The sequence below is a fragment of the Macaca mulatta genome, chromosome 16 (assembly GCF_049350105.2).
Source record: "Macaca mulatta isolate MMU2019108-1 chromosome 16, T2T-MMU8v2.0, whole genome shotgun sequence".
NCBI classification, from domain to species: Eukaryota; Metazoa; Chordata; class Mammalia; order Primates; family Cercopithecidae; genus Macaca; species Macaca mulatta.
This window is the reverse complement of record NC_133421.1, coordinates 91,455,494-91,472,625: the sequence shown is the minus strand read 5'-3', so window position 1 is coordinate 91,472,625 and position 17,132 is coordinate 91,455,494. Positions and strand designations below refer to the sequence as shown.

At 62.0% G+C, this 17,132-nt stretch overlaps 1 protein-coding gene across 10 annotated transcripts; it reads right to left on the bottom strand.

Annotated features, from left to right (window-relative positions):
* Positions 1-2,372: 2,372 nt before the first annotated feature.
* GCGR (glucagon receptor) lies at positions 2,373-12,347 on the bottom strand. 10 transcript variants are annotated; one of them, XM_077973288.1, is made up of 15 exons: positions 11,893-11,993; positions 10,919-11,104; positions 7,090-7,327; positions 6,429-6,531; positions 5,448-5,555; positions 5,248-5,369; positions 5,051-5,157; positions 4,819-4,975; positions 4,568-4,727; positions 4,433-4,493; positions 4,126-4,195; positions 3,718-3,806; positions 3,437-3,575; positions 3,326-3,367; positions 2,373-2,907 (listed from the first exon to the last, which is right to left on the bottom strand). In XM_077973288.1, exons 3-15 carry the CDS (start codon positions 7,147-7,149, stop codon positions 2,650-2,652), a joined length of 1,476 nt encoding a protein of 491 aa, XP_077829414.1. In that variant the 5' UTR covers positions 7,150-7,327; positions 10,919-11,104; positions 11,893-11,993; the 3' UTR covers positions 2,373-2,649. The 10 variants fall into 10 exon arrangements, with proteins under 10 accessions (XP_077829414.1, XP_077829419.1, XP_077829418.1 ...); XM_077973293.1 differs by lacking the exon at positions 10,919-11,104 and adding an exon at positions 7,935-9,523 and having other exon boundaries at positions 7,090-7,243; XM_077973292.1 differs by lacking the exon at positions 11,893-11,993 and adding an exon at positions 10,410-10,500 and having other exon boundaries at positions 7,090-7,243; positions 10,919-11,065.
* Between the last annotated feature and the right edge of the window lie 4,785 nt (positions 12,348-17,132).

The window sequence follows — 17,132 nt, the reverse complement described above, 5'->3', positions numbered from 1 at the left end:
CCTGTGACACACCCCTGGCTCTCCTAGATTTGATCCTTGATGTGGTTTATGTCTTCCTTTTTCCTGGTCTCCACTCTCATTTTAGTAGTATTTGTGTGTCCACATACACCAGATTCCAGGAGGTCAAAGTCATCTCCCTCCCAGCCATGCACACACAGCATATAACTCTTGCAGATACTCCTTTGGGACGCCGGGCATCATATACCTGCCCCACTGTGCACACACAGGTGTGTATTTCCCTTCCTCCACATTCACACAGCCTTTCCCATGCAGCATGCTCACACACACACACACACACCCTGCTAGCAACACCCATACATTCCTGTGGGAGAAGGGGCTGAGGCACAGGAGGTAGAGGTGGGAGGGGAGGCAGAGATGGGGAAGGGTCAAAGGGCCCAAGTTGGAGGGAGATGCTGTGTGGAGTGACTTAAAAAAATGGGTCCCGGCTGGGTGTGGTGGCTCATGCCTGTAATCCCAGCATTTTGGGAGGCCAAGGTGGGCAGATCACTTGAGGCCAGGAGTTCAAGACCGGCCTGGCCAACATGGTGAAACCCCATCTCTACTAAAAGTACAAAAATTAGCCGGGCATGGTGGCAGGCGCCTATAATCCCAGCTACTCGGGAGGCTGAGGCAGAGAATCGCTTGAACCTAGGAGGTGGAGTGTGCAGTGAGCCAAGATCATGCCACTGCACTCCAGCCTGGGCAACAGAGTGAGACTCCATCTCCAAAAAAGAAAAAAACAGTCCCTCCACCTACCTGCCTGCAGGGCTGCCTGGTTAGGGCCAGTGTTTATTGCCTGGGTGAGTCCACCCCCTGCAAGTCCCCAACTCCGCCCAACTCCACCAGCCACTCCAGTTCCCTTAGGGATGAGGGCGGGGCAGGGGTGAAAGAGGACAAGGGCAGAGGGACTCGGGAATGGGGAGGGCTGTCAGGAGGCCCCAGGTGAGGGGCATTTCCCTAGGGCAGTCATCGACCCTGAGCTCAGCTGGCGTGAAGGAGAATGTCCACCTCCCTTGTGCTGACTTGGAGCAGCCTTGTGCCCACACAGGCACCTGGGCATCCAGGGCTCAGAGGAGAGCCAGGACCTGAGGCCGGAGGGCGTAGAGCTGGCCTGAAGTCTTAAGGTCTGAGACCACAGGCCTCCAGCAGGTGCAGCTCAGGGGACCGTCTCCTGGCCTTGCAGCCCCAATCACAGCAACCCCAGGGCCCCAGAAGGGTCCAGCCTTGCCTAATTAGCTGGCTTCCCTCCCTGCTGTCCACAGGCCCTGTGGTGAGTGGCAGGGTGAGGGCCCCCCCAGGAGGGCCCCAGTGCCTGGTGGGTGAGTAATTCTATTTACCTTTCCTCAGAGGCCTCCTGTCCCCTCATTTGCCCCAATTAGTCCGGCTCTGCCTGAGCGGCTCCAGCCCACGTGGCCCAGGCGGGGCCTGTGAGCACCCCTTCCCCCAGGGTCCAGCGGCACCTCCCAGCAGCTCCTCAGAGCAGGGGCACCTGGCTGGCTCCTTCCCCAGCCCATGCACACACCTCAGCAGGTCTCACAGCACCTACCATAAGGACCACCCCGAGGACTGACCACAGGCCCCTCATGGGCTTCCACCCTGGACTTGTCTCCACCCCTGCTGTGTGGTCCCTGGGCCCTTAGATTCAGGGTGTGCCCCAGACAATGGGAGACCCCACCCTCAAGCACCTCCTGTGTCCAACATGCAGGAGGCAGCTCTTTCCTGGTGCTCCCTGGCTGGCAAGCAGGGCACCTACCCACCATGCAGTGGCAGGAGGACTGGCGTAGGCTGGACCTCTCTGTGTGGCACGCCGTGGGTCCTGTGCAGAGTTTGGGCAACTTGCACTGCTTCGTCACCTGGACCCGTGGCAATGTTCAGGCCCATTTCTTCCTGCTTCAGTCTGCTACGTGGCCTGCAAATTGCCCGAGGGGGCTGGAGCTGAGATGAAGCGGAGGCCAGGAGGCTCAGAGGAAGGGCGGGCTGGTGAGCCAGGTACCAGTGTCCTCACGGCCTCCAGGGAGGAGACACCCTCTGGGTGAATCCAGTGCTGATGGGGTGGGTTGGGGGACTGTGATGCCTCATGCTCCCTTAGCCACTGTGCCCCTCACATTTCTGCTGGTGAATGGTGACCCTCTGGTGGCCAAAGCGTCCAGGGGGATGCCCGCCAGAACCAGGATGGGAAGGTGGCCAGGGCCTGCTCAGATGGGCACAGGCTGGCTGCCTTCGGGATCCTCTGGGGTTCCAGTACCAACTCTCTGTGAACTGGGACAGCAGGGGTCTTTCAACGACCCGCACTGGCGCTGACCACCCACTGCTGTTCCATCCCCACTGCTTCGGCCCGGCATTTCCAGCCCTGCTTTCCAGGACATGCGCGGTGACCACTTGAGCTCTTTATTGTTGGAGGACATCTCCAGGCATGTAGCACGTGCCAACATCCATGGGGACACTGGTGAGCAGTTCGCAGCACAGCCCCTACCTCTGCCCTGGACTCCTCAGCTCGCCCCCGCACCAGGGACAGGGCAGGTGCAGGGAGAGGAGGCCCCATCTCTCGGACTGCCACACTGGGGGTAGGGGATAGGCGGGGGCTGCTTTTGGCTCCCCTGCCCCCAGCCTCAGCTGGGCGTCTGGTTCTGAGTTGTCCAGCGATGCCCTCTAGGTGCCTGAGTCCAGCCCTAGCTGGGGTCCCAGCAGAGTTGAGAAGGGGCTCTCAGCCAACCTAGGGAGGCCACCAGCCAAGGGGATCTCCGCAGATGAGTCCTGGCTGCCACCATCCCTCCCAGACTGCAGCTTCTTGCCAGAAAGGCCTTGGCCAGGCGCAGATGGGGCCTTGTGGTTGCTGGTGCCCCGCTCCTCCTGCAGCACTTTGCCCAGGCGCCAGCGGTGCCAATGCCGCCGAAGTTCCGACTGCACCTGGGGCGGGGGGTGGGGCAGGCCAGTCCTGGGGTCTGCCTGTCCTCTCCGCCCCACCGGGACCTGCTGTTGGCCCCGTCAGAGATGCCCGGTCTCCACTCTGAGGGGTGCAGAGCGACACAAGCTCCCTGCTGGGCACAGCTATGCCACCCAGCATCGCCACGGAAAGCACAGTCTGCAGACATCTGGGGACCCCCGCTGTGGACACCCTAGCAATGGGGCTGAGGCCAACCTGTCTTGGGGGCCTGACAGCCAGCGCCACGGCAACTGCACCCCGTAAGAGCATGTGGAGGGAAAGGCTTGGGCCACATGTGTTCCAACCCCTGAGCAGGGGTGGGGCTGGCATCCCTGTGCCACTCTCTGCCCCTGACCCTGACGGCCAGGGCTGATGGTCTCAGACGCCCCCACTGCCACCTACCTCCTTGTTGAGGAAGCAGTAGAGGACAGCCACCAGCAGGCCCTGGAGAGAGACGGTGGTCAGGGGTGGCATGCTGCGCCCCGGGTGGGGGAGCCGCGGGCGGGCAGGCACCTGGAAGGAGCTGAGGAAGAGGTCGAAGAAGAGCTTGGCGAAGCGCAGGGTGCCCTGGGCGTGCTCGTCCGTCACGAAGGCGAAGACCACTTCGTGGACACCCAGCAGGGGGATGAGGGTCAGTGTGGACTTGGCCAGTCTACAGAGGCAGAGCCCGAGTCACCCACCACCCTCGCCCTCGGCCCGCACCATCCACGTGGAGCTTGGAGTCCCCCCACCCAGCTGCCCTCTGGCCCTGAGGGTCTCCAGATCCCGAGGCGCCGGCCTGCTGTGGCACCCACCGGAACTTGTAGTCTGTGTGGTGCATCTCCCGCGCCCGCAGCTTGGCCACAAGCAGGTGAACAATGCGGATGAAGATGAAGAAGTTGATCTATGTGAGAAGGGCACGAGTCAGGGGCACCCAGAGCCCCAGGGGACAGCTCTGTGCCCTTGGAAGGCCCCACCTGACCCTCCTGCAGGTGGGTCTGGCAGCCAGATAGGCCCTGGCACAGAGCCCTGGGGCTGGTGGGCACCCAGCCAGGGAGGAGCAGCCTGGCTCAGTGCCCAGGGTGCTGGCCAGTGTCCTGGTGTCCTGTCTGGGTGCCAGCTCCCTCCTGGCCCTCCCAGACAGGATGCTGCCTCCTGGGGCAGCCTCAGGACGCCAAGGGAGGAGGGCCCTGGCGTGCGGTCCTTGCTCTTCATTTCCTCACCAGGATGGCCAGGAAGACGGGGAACCGCAGGATCCACCAGAAGCCCATGTTGTCATTGCTGGTCCAGCACCTGCGAGGCCGGGCCACTCACAAACTGGGGCACAGCCCCCGGCCCCTCAGCCCTCAGCACCCCCGTCCCGATCTTGCCAGTATCTAATTCAGGCCTCAGGAAACGAAGGGAGAAGGTCACGAATGACCACCCTCCCCGGGCACCAGGCTCATCCCCGGCCCCTCCCTGCCTCGGGCCAGAGCTCCACACCCCAGCCCCCCGGCCCCTTCCCCGGGCCGTCCGGCCGCTCATACTCACTGGATGTTCTCGAACAGACACCTGACCACCACCCAGGGGATGATGAACAGCATGGGGGCACCTGTGGGGGGCAGCAGCTGTGGTCTCAAGGCTTGGCCAGCCTGCCCCGACCCCTTCCCGTGCCGGCCCACTCACCCCAGCCGATGCCCAGGTAGAGGCTGAAGAAGCTCCTCTCAGGGAGGGTGGCCAGGCCCAGCAGGTTGTGCAGGTACAGGCCCTCCACCAGCAGCCAGCAGTAGTTGGCCACGACGCCATATTGCATGAACACCGCGGCCACACGGCAGCCGGCCACCGCCTGGCACAGGTGCAGTGTGAGCGTGGCCACATGGCCACCTGCCTGGCTGCCCGCCCACCCGCCTGTGTGGGGCCGCCTACGGGGGGCTCACTCCATCACTGAGCCAGATGCTGACACTGAGGTCGTCGCCAATCTTCTGGCTGTAGCGGGTCCTGAGCAGCCCATCGATGACCAGCACGGAGCTGGCCTTCAGCACGAAGGACACAAACAGGTTCGCGTGGATGGCGTTGCGGGTGCAGTGCAGCTTGCTGTGGGGACAGCCAGTCAGCGACCGCCCTCCTCCCTGCCCTCTGCGGCCGCCCCGGGCACTGGCGGGATCCTACCTGATGCCCCCCAGGACGGCCAAGGCGAGGAGCAGGGCCCCCAGGGACAGGCTGTAGCCCACCGTGTACATCACCTGGAAGCTGCTGTACATCTTAGCCACCTCCTTCTGCGAGTTACAGTGGCCTGTGAGGGCCGGGCGGGGACCCCCGTGCCCATTCCCATCCAGCCCCACCGCGCCCGCCTGCCGCCGGCTGACCTGGACCTCAAGCTCCTCGCCGTCCATCTGGCACTGAGAGGCGTCACGCCAAGGCTGCCCCCGGGGTCCACGCACCCACTGACCATCGGGCCCGCATCTCTTGAACACGAAGCGGTGTTGCACTGCGTGTGTTGGGGGAGGCTGGGGTCAGCGCCACCCCTGGGCCTGCCCCTCCCACTGTTCCTTCCCTCTATGGGTACCTTTGTGGTGCCAAGGCAGGTACCAGGGGCAGGAGATGTTGGCCGTGGTATTGGCGGGGGTGTCTGGCCAGCAGGAATACTTGTCGAAGGTTCTGTTACAGACCAGCTCTGCAGGGCAGGGTGGGAGAAGGGGCTCCCTCAGCAGGCCTCTTACCTCTCTCTGGAGGCCTGAGCTCAGCTGTCACCTCCCCCAGGACATGACCTGGGCTGCTTCCTCCCCCACCTGACCTCCACCTCCCCAATCTGACCTCCACCTTCCTCACCTGACCATCCATCTCCCCTGGGCCAGCCTCCCCTAGCACTCCCAGCCCATCCCTGAGTTCCAGCTCTGCAGGACACCTTCACTCGGAGAACCCCCATCTCAGATGTCCCCCAAACCCACACTGGGGTCCCCCATTCTCCGTGACTTTCTCGCAGTACCTCCCTCTCTGGGGGCTGAACCCCAATGCCATTTTCATCCATCCCAGGTGCACTGCCAAACCTGTGGCTGCCACACCCGCTCCCCTCTGCCCAGTGGAGGCTGCCTCCCTCGTCTGAACCGTGGCACTGCCTCCCAGGTAAGTCCTCCAGCCCTAGCCTCGCCCTGCACCCCAAGTGTCCAGGCCATGATATGCACTCTCCACCCAAGCCTTCCCAGGCCTGTGTCCTCTGCTGACCCTCTGGGTCCCACCTCCCACGCCCTGGCACTGTCTGCCCACTGAAAACTCCATGGGGCTATAGGCGGTATTACGCATCTGGGCCTGGGGACACGCAGCAATTCCACTGTTCTGTTATTTCCTGGCTCTGCAGCCTTAGGCAAGTCCCCAGCTCTGTGGCTCAGCTACCTGGTTACGTCACCTGCCCATGGTGGTGGGGCCTGAGGTGGTGGGGCCCCTTGGCGGGATCCTCAAGGGCTGCATAAGCACCCAGGAACCTTCCCATGAAGAGCTCAGGAAATGCTGAGGCCAGGCACAGGCTGAAAGGCTCTGGGTGGGGGCTCACCCGTGGGAGGGGGCAGCAGGCTCAGGTTGTGGTGACACTGGTCACCGTAGAGTTTCCACTTCTCAAACAGGAAGTCCATCACCTGAGCGGAGGGGGCCTGTGGCTGGGGGACACATGCACAAGCAACCATACAGACAGGCAGGCAGATGGACAGACAGATAGGCAGACAGGCAGATGGACAGACAGACAGACAGGCAGGCAGGCAGACAGGCAGGCAGACAGGCAGACAGATAGGCAGAGAAATAGGCAGACAGGCAGACAGACAGACAAATAGGCAGACAGGCAGACAGGCAGAAAGACAGACAGATAGGCAGACAGACAGACAGACGGACAGATAGGCAGGCAGGCAGACAGGCAGACAGATAGGCAGACAGACGGACAGATAGGCAGGCAGGCAGACAGGCAGACAGATAGGCAGACAGACAGACGGACAGATAGGCAGGTAGGCAGACAGGCAGACAGATAGGCAGACAGACGGACAGATAGGCAGGCAGGCAGACAGGCAGGCAGACAGACAGATAGGCAGACAGACAGATGGACAGGCAGGCAGATGGACAGATAGGCAGACGGACAGCCAGGCAGGCAGGCAGGCAGGCAGAGAACCATCAGTGTGCAGTCCTCAGGAGGGCCCCTGGGTGCTGAGGGTGCTGTGAGTCCTCACCTGGCAGGCCAGCAGCAGCAGCAACAGTAGCAGGGGTCGACGTGGCTGACAGGGGGGCATGCCTCTGGGCAGCTAGCTGCCTCCCACATCTGGCAGGGGCTGCACGGCTGGGGCAATGCAGTCCTGGTGGGTGTGCGCACTCCTCCGAGGGCAGCTGAGTGGCAGAGCAGCAGAGCCTGGGGAGCCCTGGCCAGTGGGGGGGCCCTCCCCTTAAGCTGCCCCTCTCAGCCTCAGAGTCCTACGGATAAAGAGGGAGCTGGGGGCTGGGCATGGTGGCTCACACCTGTAATCCCAGAACTTTGGGAGGTCAAGGCAGGCAGATCACAAGGTCAGGAGATCGAGACCATCCTGGCTAAAATAGTTGAAACCATGTCTCTACTAAAAATAAAAAAATTAGCCGGGCATGGTAGTGGGCGCCTGTAGTCCCAGTTACTCGGGAGTCTGAGGCAGGAGAATGGCGTGAACCCGGGAGGCAGAGCTTGTAATGAGCCAAGACGGAACCACTGCACTCCAGACTGGCAGACAGAGTGAGACTGTCTCAAAAAAAAAAAAAAAAAAAAAAAGAGGGAGCTGGGAGGGAGGAGACCCCAGCAGGAGTCACTCCTTGCCAGTAGGAAGTGGAGCTGGCTTTCCTGCCACCCAGCGCTGGCTGGCTGGCAGCTCTGAGGGTCCCAGAGCCCCTTGTCTCAGTGCTGTTGGCAGCCACCCTCCTGCCGGGTGACCCAATGCTCTTGGCAGGGGACCAGCCTCCCCAGATGCTGACCTCCTCCCTCAGTTGACAGCCCCCGTCGGTTCCGGTCCTCACCCATTCTTAACCCCTGGGAAAGTTGGCTTGCCAGGCTGACCTGAGCCAACGTGCCGAGCCTGAGGGTGGCGGTGCCCAGACCTTCCATCACTTGGCCCCAGTGCCACGGTGAGCAAAGTGGCTGGGCTGGCTTGCAGCTGTGCCAGGCCAAGTGTGTGGGACCCACACTCGGGGATCTGTGTCACATGCATGCCCCTGCCCAGCACTGTGGTGCCTAGGTGCCCCATGGGTGCCATGCAAGGCTCGGTTGGGCTTCCTGGGTCCCATGGGACACTACAGGCTGGCTGCACATTCCTTTGAGATTAGCACTGCCAGCGCCGGCTCGGAGGAGGAGCTGGCCTAGAGTGGGGGCACAGGGTGGGGAGGACAGCCCCTGTGGTGTCTGCCAGGGCTGCGGGAGTCACAGCACCTGGTCCCAGGCCAGAGCCAGCATCTGAGCTGGGAGTTTGGGGCGGGAACAGCTCCACAAATCGGCCTTTCATTGCTGCAGAGCCTAGTTTCTGCACCAACTGAATTCTGTGGGAGAAGCAGGGAGGGTCTTCCCGTGGGGCCCGTGTGCAAGTGCCGGGGCCCGCGAGTGGCTGGCTGTGAGCCCCCAGGCTGCGATGAGCTCTTCTTTGGGGCACCCTCAAACGGAATAAGAGGTGTGGATGGAGGGCTGGGCAGATGGAGGGCCGGCCAGCTGGAAGGCAGTGCCAGGAAGAAGCCGGGGAGAGGGGCGAGGAGAAGGGCGAAGGCTGCCGCTGGAGCGGAGGATTTCCGGGCCGGGCTGGACAGCTGGCTGCCATGGGACAGCCTGGATTTTAGCCTCCTCCAGGCAGCTGCTGGGTGAGCCTGCGTGGGGCCAGCACCACCTGGGGCTCCTCCTGCTAACAGGGCCTGAGATGCACCAAACAGGGTGACAGCTGAATGATAGGGACAGGCACCTGCATCACAGCCTGCTAAGGGGCTTCCAACCGCAGCCCTTGGACCCTGGGCTCAGGTAGGGGCTGATGGGAGACAGGACCCATGCATCACTGATCCCCAGTCCCTGAGCCAGGTGAGCAGCCATGCAGGCTTAGCACTGGGGCGAAGGACCCACGGAGTAGGGAGGGGGCTCTCCCTGGTGGAGAAAGCAGCAGGCGGGTGGGGGAGGAGGAGCAGTTTTGGCGTCCCCAGCTCTGGGGTCACCCAAGGGGCCTTATTTTTCCTGATTCTGATCAAACAGCCCCATCTGCTGCCACTGCCCTGGGCGGCTCTGGCCACTGAGCTGGGCTGGGTGAGGAGCAGCAGGAGCCGCCTCTCCCTGCTGTGTGTACCCCCAACCCCGAGGGGCCCTGGAGGAGGGGCCCTGGAGGAGGGGCACTGCTAGGTGGGCAGGCTCAGGGGTGCAGGGGAGGCCTGGGGCTCTGGGCAGGGGACGGGGAGAAAGACAAACGGCAGCTGGAGCAGGGCGGATGGTGGAGATGCAGGCAGGGGCCAAGGAGGAAGGACACTGGCTGATAAGCTGTTCCCTGCCTGGGGGCCCTGCAGTGGGGGTTAGGGGCATGCGTGCTCACCCTGGGGAGAGGACAGCTCAGCCAGGAGCTCCCTGGGCAAAATGACAGCCCCTTAGAGCCCAGCGTGGCCAAGCCTGGCTCTGCCCCAACTCTGCCAGAGAAACAGGAGCCATTCAATGACTGCCATGTTGACCCCAGAGCCACTGGGAGCACCCCCAAGCCAGTGCGAGAGGAGATGGCGCCTCCACACACAAGCTCCTCGAGTGCCGGGGCCCCACCTTCCAGCCGTGCATGCAGTCTGGAGACCCCAGTGAGCTGAGGGAGGGGCGGGCTGCCCAGTCCCCCAGGCCTTTCTTTGAAGCAGTCAGGGCCCAGGAGTGGGGAGGAAGAGGGAGTGGGGCTCTCTGTGTCCCCCCCAATCTCAACAGAAGGTTGGGAAAGTGGGGCTGCGGATCCTGGAGGATTCCCCTAACAGCTCAGCATCCACAGGCCACAGGTGGGCTCCCCATCAGGGCACCCCTAGTCCTGGATCCTTAGGGGTCAGGGCCTCTGAATACAAGAGGTGGGGTGGGGGGCAATTCTCCACTGGGTCTCTGATAGTGAGGCAGGAGGTGTAGGAGTGTGGGGGTCCTCTGTTCCCTGCGGGCGGTGGGTCCCATGTGGGTAGGGAGACTCCAGCCCCTCATCCCAGCAGGGGTGGGTGAAGCCGGGGGGATGGGCCAATTTCCAGCTGAGCACCCAGGAGACAGCCTGGCCTAGAGAGCAGGGCTGAGACCGCTGTGGTCCTGGGACGGGGATGATGATTTAACTTCCCAAATAGGGACCCTGCCCCGTCACTGAAGGTGACACCAGCCTGAAGGGAAGAAGGGAGGCTCCTCTGATGATCTCACCCAGCCCTCTCCCCTGACAGGAGACACTGACAACCCCGGGCCCCCGTCAGCCCGGGATCAATGTCTGTTGACTGAAGAAGTGGACAGAAACTCCCAGCTGTGGAGGTGCCACCCGGGGCTCCCCATGGCCACAGTGCCCCTTATTACCCTGCTGGCGACGCTGCTGGTAGGTGGGGCCACCCACCAGAGACCCCACCCTCGGCCTTCACAGTCCAGGTGACCAAGCTCCTTCTCAGGCCTTGGAGTCATAAGAATTAGGGGAGGGGTTCCCGAGGTGCCCAATGCGGGGGGGGTTCCCGAGGTGCCCAATGCGGGGGGTTCCCGAGGTTCCCAATGCGGGGGGTTCCCGAGGTGCCCAATGCCGGGGGGGTTCCCGAGGTGCCCAATGAGGGGGTCTCCCGAGGTGCCCTGCCCGCCTTTCCTAGCCCCTCCACCGCACACCACCCCCTTCCTCCCTCCCACAGCCGCCTGCCGGGCCACACCAGCCACCACCAGGCCTTGGGGCCACCTGAGCTCCACTGCCCTGGCCCCTTTGCAGGGCTGGCACCCCCTGTCCTGTCCCATGTCCGCCCTGGCAGAACACGTGACTCTTGTGTGCTCATGGCTCCCTCAGGCTCCACCAATTCCCACTGGGGGTGGCTGAGGGACTCGCAGACCTGGAGCTGGGCCCCCAGGATGGGTGCAGCGGCCACTGGTTCAGGAAGGCAGCGGGGCTCCCAGGGCGTCCGCAAGGGGCCTCTCAGACGCTTTGAGGAGCTCCGGCATCGGAGCCGGGATGTTTTTGTGAAACCAGAGAAGGCAGCGGAAGGTCAGGGCACCAGGGCGGGATCAGGGGCCACAGGCTGTTGACAAAGCCCTGAGCCCTCACTCCGTGGGGGCGGGGCAGGCCTGGGTGCCGGCCTGGGTGCGCCCCGACCCCCCAACCCTCATGCGCCCAATAGCAAGGGCAGAAAGCAGCCCTGGCCGGTCCTTGGAGGATGCGGGCGCCGAGAGGGCTGGGTCGGTCGGTTCGGAGTAGGAGCACAAGCCCGGTGGCCGAGTCGGGCCGGTGGCGGGGGCGCCGCAGAGGCCGGAGCCTGGCAGGGCAGTGACCCGCTTGCTGGGGTCAAAGTCGCCAGTGTGGGCCGCGGCAGAGGAGCGGCCAGGTGGGGCGCAGACACCCCTCACCCCATCCCGGGCCGCGTCGGTGCCACCGGGCAGTCCTGGGGGCAGGAGCCCGCCGAGGGGAGCGAGAGCTGGTGAGACCCCGCGCCTCGGGGGCGCGTCCGCGGCGCTTTGTGCGCTCCCAGGGCGGCGGGCCCGGGGCCCAGAGCGGGGAGTGTGGCCGCCGCAGGGCGCCAGGCAGCCAGCGACATCCCCGCCCCCAGCCGCGCCCCCGGGACCAGAGAACGGGGGAGGGGCTGAGACCCCTGGACCTGCCCGACGGTGCGAGACCGGGTGGTGTCCGAGCCGGGGTTGGGAACGGGGGTGTCCGACGGGACCGAGGACCGCACCAGCCCAGGCCCCGGAGACCGCCCGGCCGGCTCCCTCCTCCCCGCGCCCCCCAGCCCCGCCGCGCCAGCCCCGCAGTCTCTGCCCCCACTGGCTCGGCTCCCGAACGTCCCCTCGGGGCCGCGGCCCAGGTGCTCACCGCGAGGCGCTGCTGGGGGCTTGGCTCGGCTCCCCGCCGTCCTCCGGGCGCGCTCGGGTCGGGCGCCGGTGACCGCTCGTCTCCGCGGCGCTGCCGGATCGGGGTCGGTGCAAACTTTCCGGCTGCGACGCAGGGCGAGGGCGGCGGCGGAGGGCGGGCGCGGGGGCGGCCCCGCGGGGGGGGGAGCGATAGCCGAGGGTCCCCGCCCGCCCTCCGCGCAGCCTCCCGGCGAGCTTCGGTCCTGCCCACCCTGCGCGGGGAGCCCGGTGAGCGCCCGGTACCCGCGGAGCGGACCCCGCCCCTGGCCATCCGCAGACCCGGCGCCCTGAATTCCACCCCGCGGACCTGCGCCCCACAGACTTTTGTCCCACGGGTCCTGGTTCCGCAGACCCCAATCCTGCAGACCCCGGACCCCGCGGACCCTGGCCCGGCGGGTGGTGGTCGCGATGGGTCCCGGCTCCCGGCGGGGACACCCTGGGACGTGGAGGGGCGCGGCGGGGCGCGGCGGGGCGTGGGGGCGGTGGCTCAGCGCCCCTTCCTCTCGCTCCCTCCGCGTCCCTGGGCGCCCCCTCGCCCGCTTTCCCTCGCGGCCCCAGGTTCTCACTGCTTCTTTCCTACTGCCTTCCTAATTTTCTGGAAGAACCGACACCCCCGCTCGCCCCCACCGCGGCTCCGGGTTCCTTTCCCTGCAGAGCAATGGGGGCGGGAGGGGGGCCGACATGGGTGACATGGGTGGACCGGCAGGGCGGTCCCTGGGGTGCCCTTTAACTTTTTTTGTGCCACATTCCCCGGTCTCTGGCCAGTCCTGTCGCTCTAAGGCACCTCCAGCAGCGCTGACCCTGGTCCCCCACCTGCTGGTCCTGCGGCCGCGGGGCTCTCTCCTCCGTCCCACCCCCTCCTTCCACACCACCTCCTTTCCTGGGAGTGGAGAAGCCCCAGCCAGAACCCCTGCCTTCCCCATGAGGCACGCTAAGGGGGACATTCTCCCCTTCCTCATTCCTCCTAAAGCCAACCTCACACCTGGCTTTGGAGCCGCTAGAACCTCAGCCCGCGTCCCTCCCCTTCTACCTCCAGCCGTCCCTGCTCTGTGCCCAGTGATCTTGGGGTCACCACAACCCCATGGACGCCTTGAGACCTCACGTTTCCTGGCCTCTCAGTATCCTGGGACACTGATGATCATGCCTTCCTTCTGGAAAGTTCTTCCCGAGGCTGTGGGTTCCAGGATGAGCACTCTCTTCCTCCCACTCCACTTCCTCCCCTTCTCCTTCCCCCTCCTCCCTTCTCCCTGGAGAGATCTTCCTCCAAGTCCCAGTCTTCTTCCCCACCCAGAGCCCCTCCCGCTGACACTTGTCTTCAGGGCCTGTCTCTGTCCGGATGGTGCCTCCGCCCCCACTGAGAAGCCTCCCTCTGGCATCTCCACTCCATCTCCGGGTCCCGCTGCTCCTATATTTCCCTGGATCTGTCCTGGCCACCCTCGTCCTGGGACATGCCCTGCCCATGGAGGGCTCCTTTCATAGATGCTGTCCTTGGTCTTGGGGGTCCTTTCTCCTTAATTCTGCTTCTGTTTTAGGGCGCTTTGGAACCCAGGGTCTTAACCCCAGCCATTCCCCCTCCCAGGGGCCACTTCCCTCTGAAGCTTAGCCCAGCTCTGTGACCCCCACAGGCCTGCCCCCGCCTGGTCCTCACTCCCCTACATAGCCACACTGTGGGGGCTCCGTGCTTCCCAGCCCATAGGAAGCCCTGTTCCTGGAGAGGCGCATTCTGTTGTGGTCCGAGCAGTGGCCAGAGGCAAAAGTCAGAAGGCAAAGGTCATAAAAGTCTATCTCTACCTGCCAGCATCTGCCCTTGCTGCCGCATCCTCTCCCCTCTCCACCCAAACCGTCCCTCAGCTCCTGCCCCCACCTCTCCAGAGGCACAGACAACAGGGTTCTGATCTTGGGTAATGGTACGTCCCCCACCAGCCTCAGTCTGAGACCTCTGTGAATGGGGGTGATGGGATGATGGGGACCACCTCCTGGTGGCTGCAGGGACTGGGGTGAGGGTGCTGCAGGCTCTGCCTAAGTCAAGTGCCGTGGGGCTGAGGAGACAGTGCCCCGGCCCTGGAGAGGAGTCCTCCCTGCCCTCCTGTGTCCAGCTTTGTTTCCTGGAGGACAGGTCCCTGCGGGGCAGAGGCCCAGCAGTCCCAGGTAAGCGCTGGGTGGCTGGAGTCTGGTACCCACAGGAAGAGAAGTAGAAGAATAAATTTGGAGTGTGTGAAGGGGGCAAAACTTGAAAGGTTTGGACTCAGTGTGGGGAAGGAGAGGGAACAGATAGGGTGTGGACCCTCCCCTGGGCTGGATGAGCCTTATTTATATGACTGAATCTATGACAAGATTCTTTGCTTGACCAAACTGTAGTCTGGCTTCAGAACCTTCTCGCAGGCTCATCTGCATTCTGCCTTGTAAAATCCAGATTTAGCAAGAACTCTGCTAAGTCAGTTTGGCAAGAAGCCTCCATCCCCCATATCTGATGGGGTCCTCAGCCTCCACCACCCCCAGGCGACGTCTGCTCACCCTGGCTGCCTTCAGCAGGCTTCCTGTTACCTGGGTAGGGTCCTCAGCCTCTGTCACCCCCAGACGATGTCTGCTCACCCTGCCTGCCTCCAGCAAGCTTCCTGTTACCTGGTAGGGTCCTCAGCCTCCGCCACCCCCAGAATCCTCCAGACAGGTGTTTCGTCCCAGTAATTTTCCACCCACTGACCCCACCCTGCTCCTGGGATTTAAATCCCACTCGCCCATGCCACATTCAGACTTGAGCCCAGGTCTATACTAAAATCTTTTCTCCCTTATTACAATAGTCCTGAACAAAATATGTTTTTCAACTGCTATCCAGTTCTGGTTTCCCTTACATTGGTGAGACATATAAACAGAGGGCAGCTGGGAATGGAGGGGGCGGGGCCTTCCCACGCAGCAGGGGGGGTGGGGGGACCTGCCCTCCATCCAATCCCTAGGGCCCTCCTTATTGCAGGGGGCCCTCTTGGAGGTGTGCTTGGTCCTGTGCTGCCGGGCGCGCTGCAGCAGGACTGGGGGCTGGTCTGCACCCCCAATCCCTGAGATGTGGGTTTGTCTGTCTGCTGGGGATTCTGGAGACGGCACCTGCAGAGCTTAATTTTGGCGTTCAGCGAGACTTCTGGAGCCCATACTGCCTGCAAGGCTCGGTGCCTGCCAGCGAGACTCAGAAGCCCCACCCTGGAGTTCTGAAAGAGGCTGAGGAGGAGGGACAAAAGGGGCAGCCAGAAGCCAGGGCGGAGGGACCAGGGGTGGGAGGGGAGGCTGCATCTGGGTCCAGAAAACGTGGAAATGCAGGAAGGGAAACAGGAGCGTGGTGGGGCCGCCCCTCAGAGAGAACCTCTGTGAGCATTAAAGGGCATTTTCCCCCAGGTGTCTTCACTGTGCATTAATATATTTTTACTTTGATATAGTTTTGTAACCAGTGTTTCTCCCCACAACCTATAACACAAGGCACAAATCTTATGACAAAGTGAATGGACCTGCAGACTGCATCCTAGCACCTTTTGCTCTTAGAAGTGAATGCAAAGCAAGACCTCCAGGTATATGAGAGAGACCAATCACTTGGAAAAGAGGAAATTGGAGGAAACAGAGCTACTGCAGAGAACAGAAGAAAACTTCAAGAATATTTTAACCACTCTGATTATCCTTAGAGATATGAAAGGATGATGACCCCATAAACACTGAACAGAATGCTTTGGAAAACAAGCAGAGGACAGGAGAAGCCCTTGCCAGCTACAAATAGAATATCTGGAATTTTAAAAATTTAGTAGAAGGATTGAAAAATTGAGTTGAAGAAATCTCTTGGAAGAAACAACAAAAAGGCCGGGCGCGGTGGCTCACACCTGTAATCCCAGCACTTTGGGAGGCTGAGGCGGGCTGATCACCTGAGGTCAGGAGTTCAAGACCAGCCTGACCAACATGGAGACACTCCATCTCTACTAAAAATACAAAATTCACCAGGCGTAATGGTGCATGCCTGTAATCCCAGCTACTCGGGAGGCTGAGGCAGGAGAATTGCTTGAACCCAGGAGGCGGAGGTTGCAGTGAGCCAAGATCACACCATCGCACCATTGCCTGGGCAACAAGAATGAAACTCCGTCTTAAAAAAAAAAAAAGAGAAACAAGAAAAATCCAAGAGGAATAAAAAATAACAGAGAGTGGAGGGTTCACTAGAAAGTTGAGGCTGGCCGGGCGCGGTGGCTCAAGCCTGTAATCCCAGCACTTTGGGAGGCCGAGGCGGGCGGATCACAAGGTCAGGAGATCGAGACCACAGTGAAACCCCGTCTCTACTAAAAATACAAAAAATTAGCCGGGCGCGGTGGCGGGCGCCTGTAGTCCCAGCTACTCGGGAGGCTGAGGCAGGAGAATGGCGGGAACCCGGGAGGCGGAGCTTGCAGTGAGCCGAGATCGCGCCACTGCACTCCAGCCTGGGCAACAGCGTGAGACTCTGTCTCAAAAAAAAAAAAAAAAAAAGAAAATTGAGGCTGGGTGTGGTGGCTCACGCCTGTAATCCCAACACTTTGGGAGGCTGAGGCGGGTGGATCACTTCAGGTCAGGAGTTCGAGACCAGTCCGGCCAACATGGTGAAACCCCATCTCTACTAAAAATACAAAAATTTGCCTGGTGTGGTGGTGGGCTCCTGTAGTCCCAGCTACTTGGGAGGCTGAGGCAGGAGAATCACTTGAATATGGAAGATGGAGGTTGCAGTGAGCTGAGATCGTGGCACTGCACTCCAGCCTGGGCAACAGAGCAACAGCCTTCCAAAATGCTGGGATTACAGGCATGAGCCTTGCACCTGGCTGGTTTGTTTGATTTTTTTTTTTGTTTGTTTGAGACCAAGTCCCCCTCTGTGGCCCAGGCTGGAGTACAATGGTGTGATCTTGGCTCACTGCAACCTCCACCTCCCAGGTTCAAGTGATTCTTGTGCCTCAGCCTTCCGAGTAGCTGGGATTACAGGTGTGCACCACCATGTCCAGTTATTTTTGTACTTTTAGTAGAGACGGGGTTTCACCATGTTGGCCAGGCTGGTCTCGAACTCCTGACCCCATGATATGCCCACCTGGGCCTCCCAAACTGCTGGGATTACACGTGTGAGCCACTGCACCCAGCCAGGTAATTTAAACATTCTAGAGAGTCTTTACCAGATTTTTTTTTTTTTTTTTTTGAGACAGAGTTCTGCTATTGTTGCCT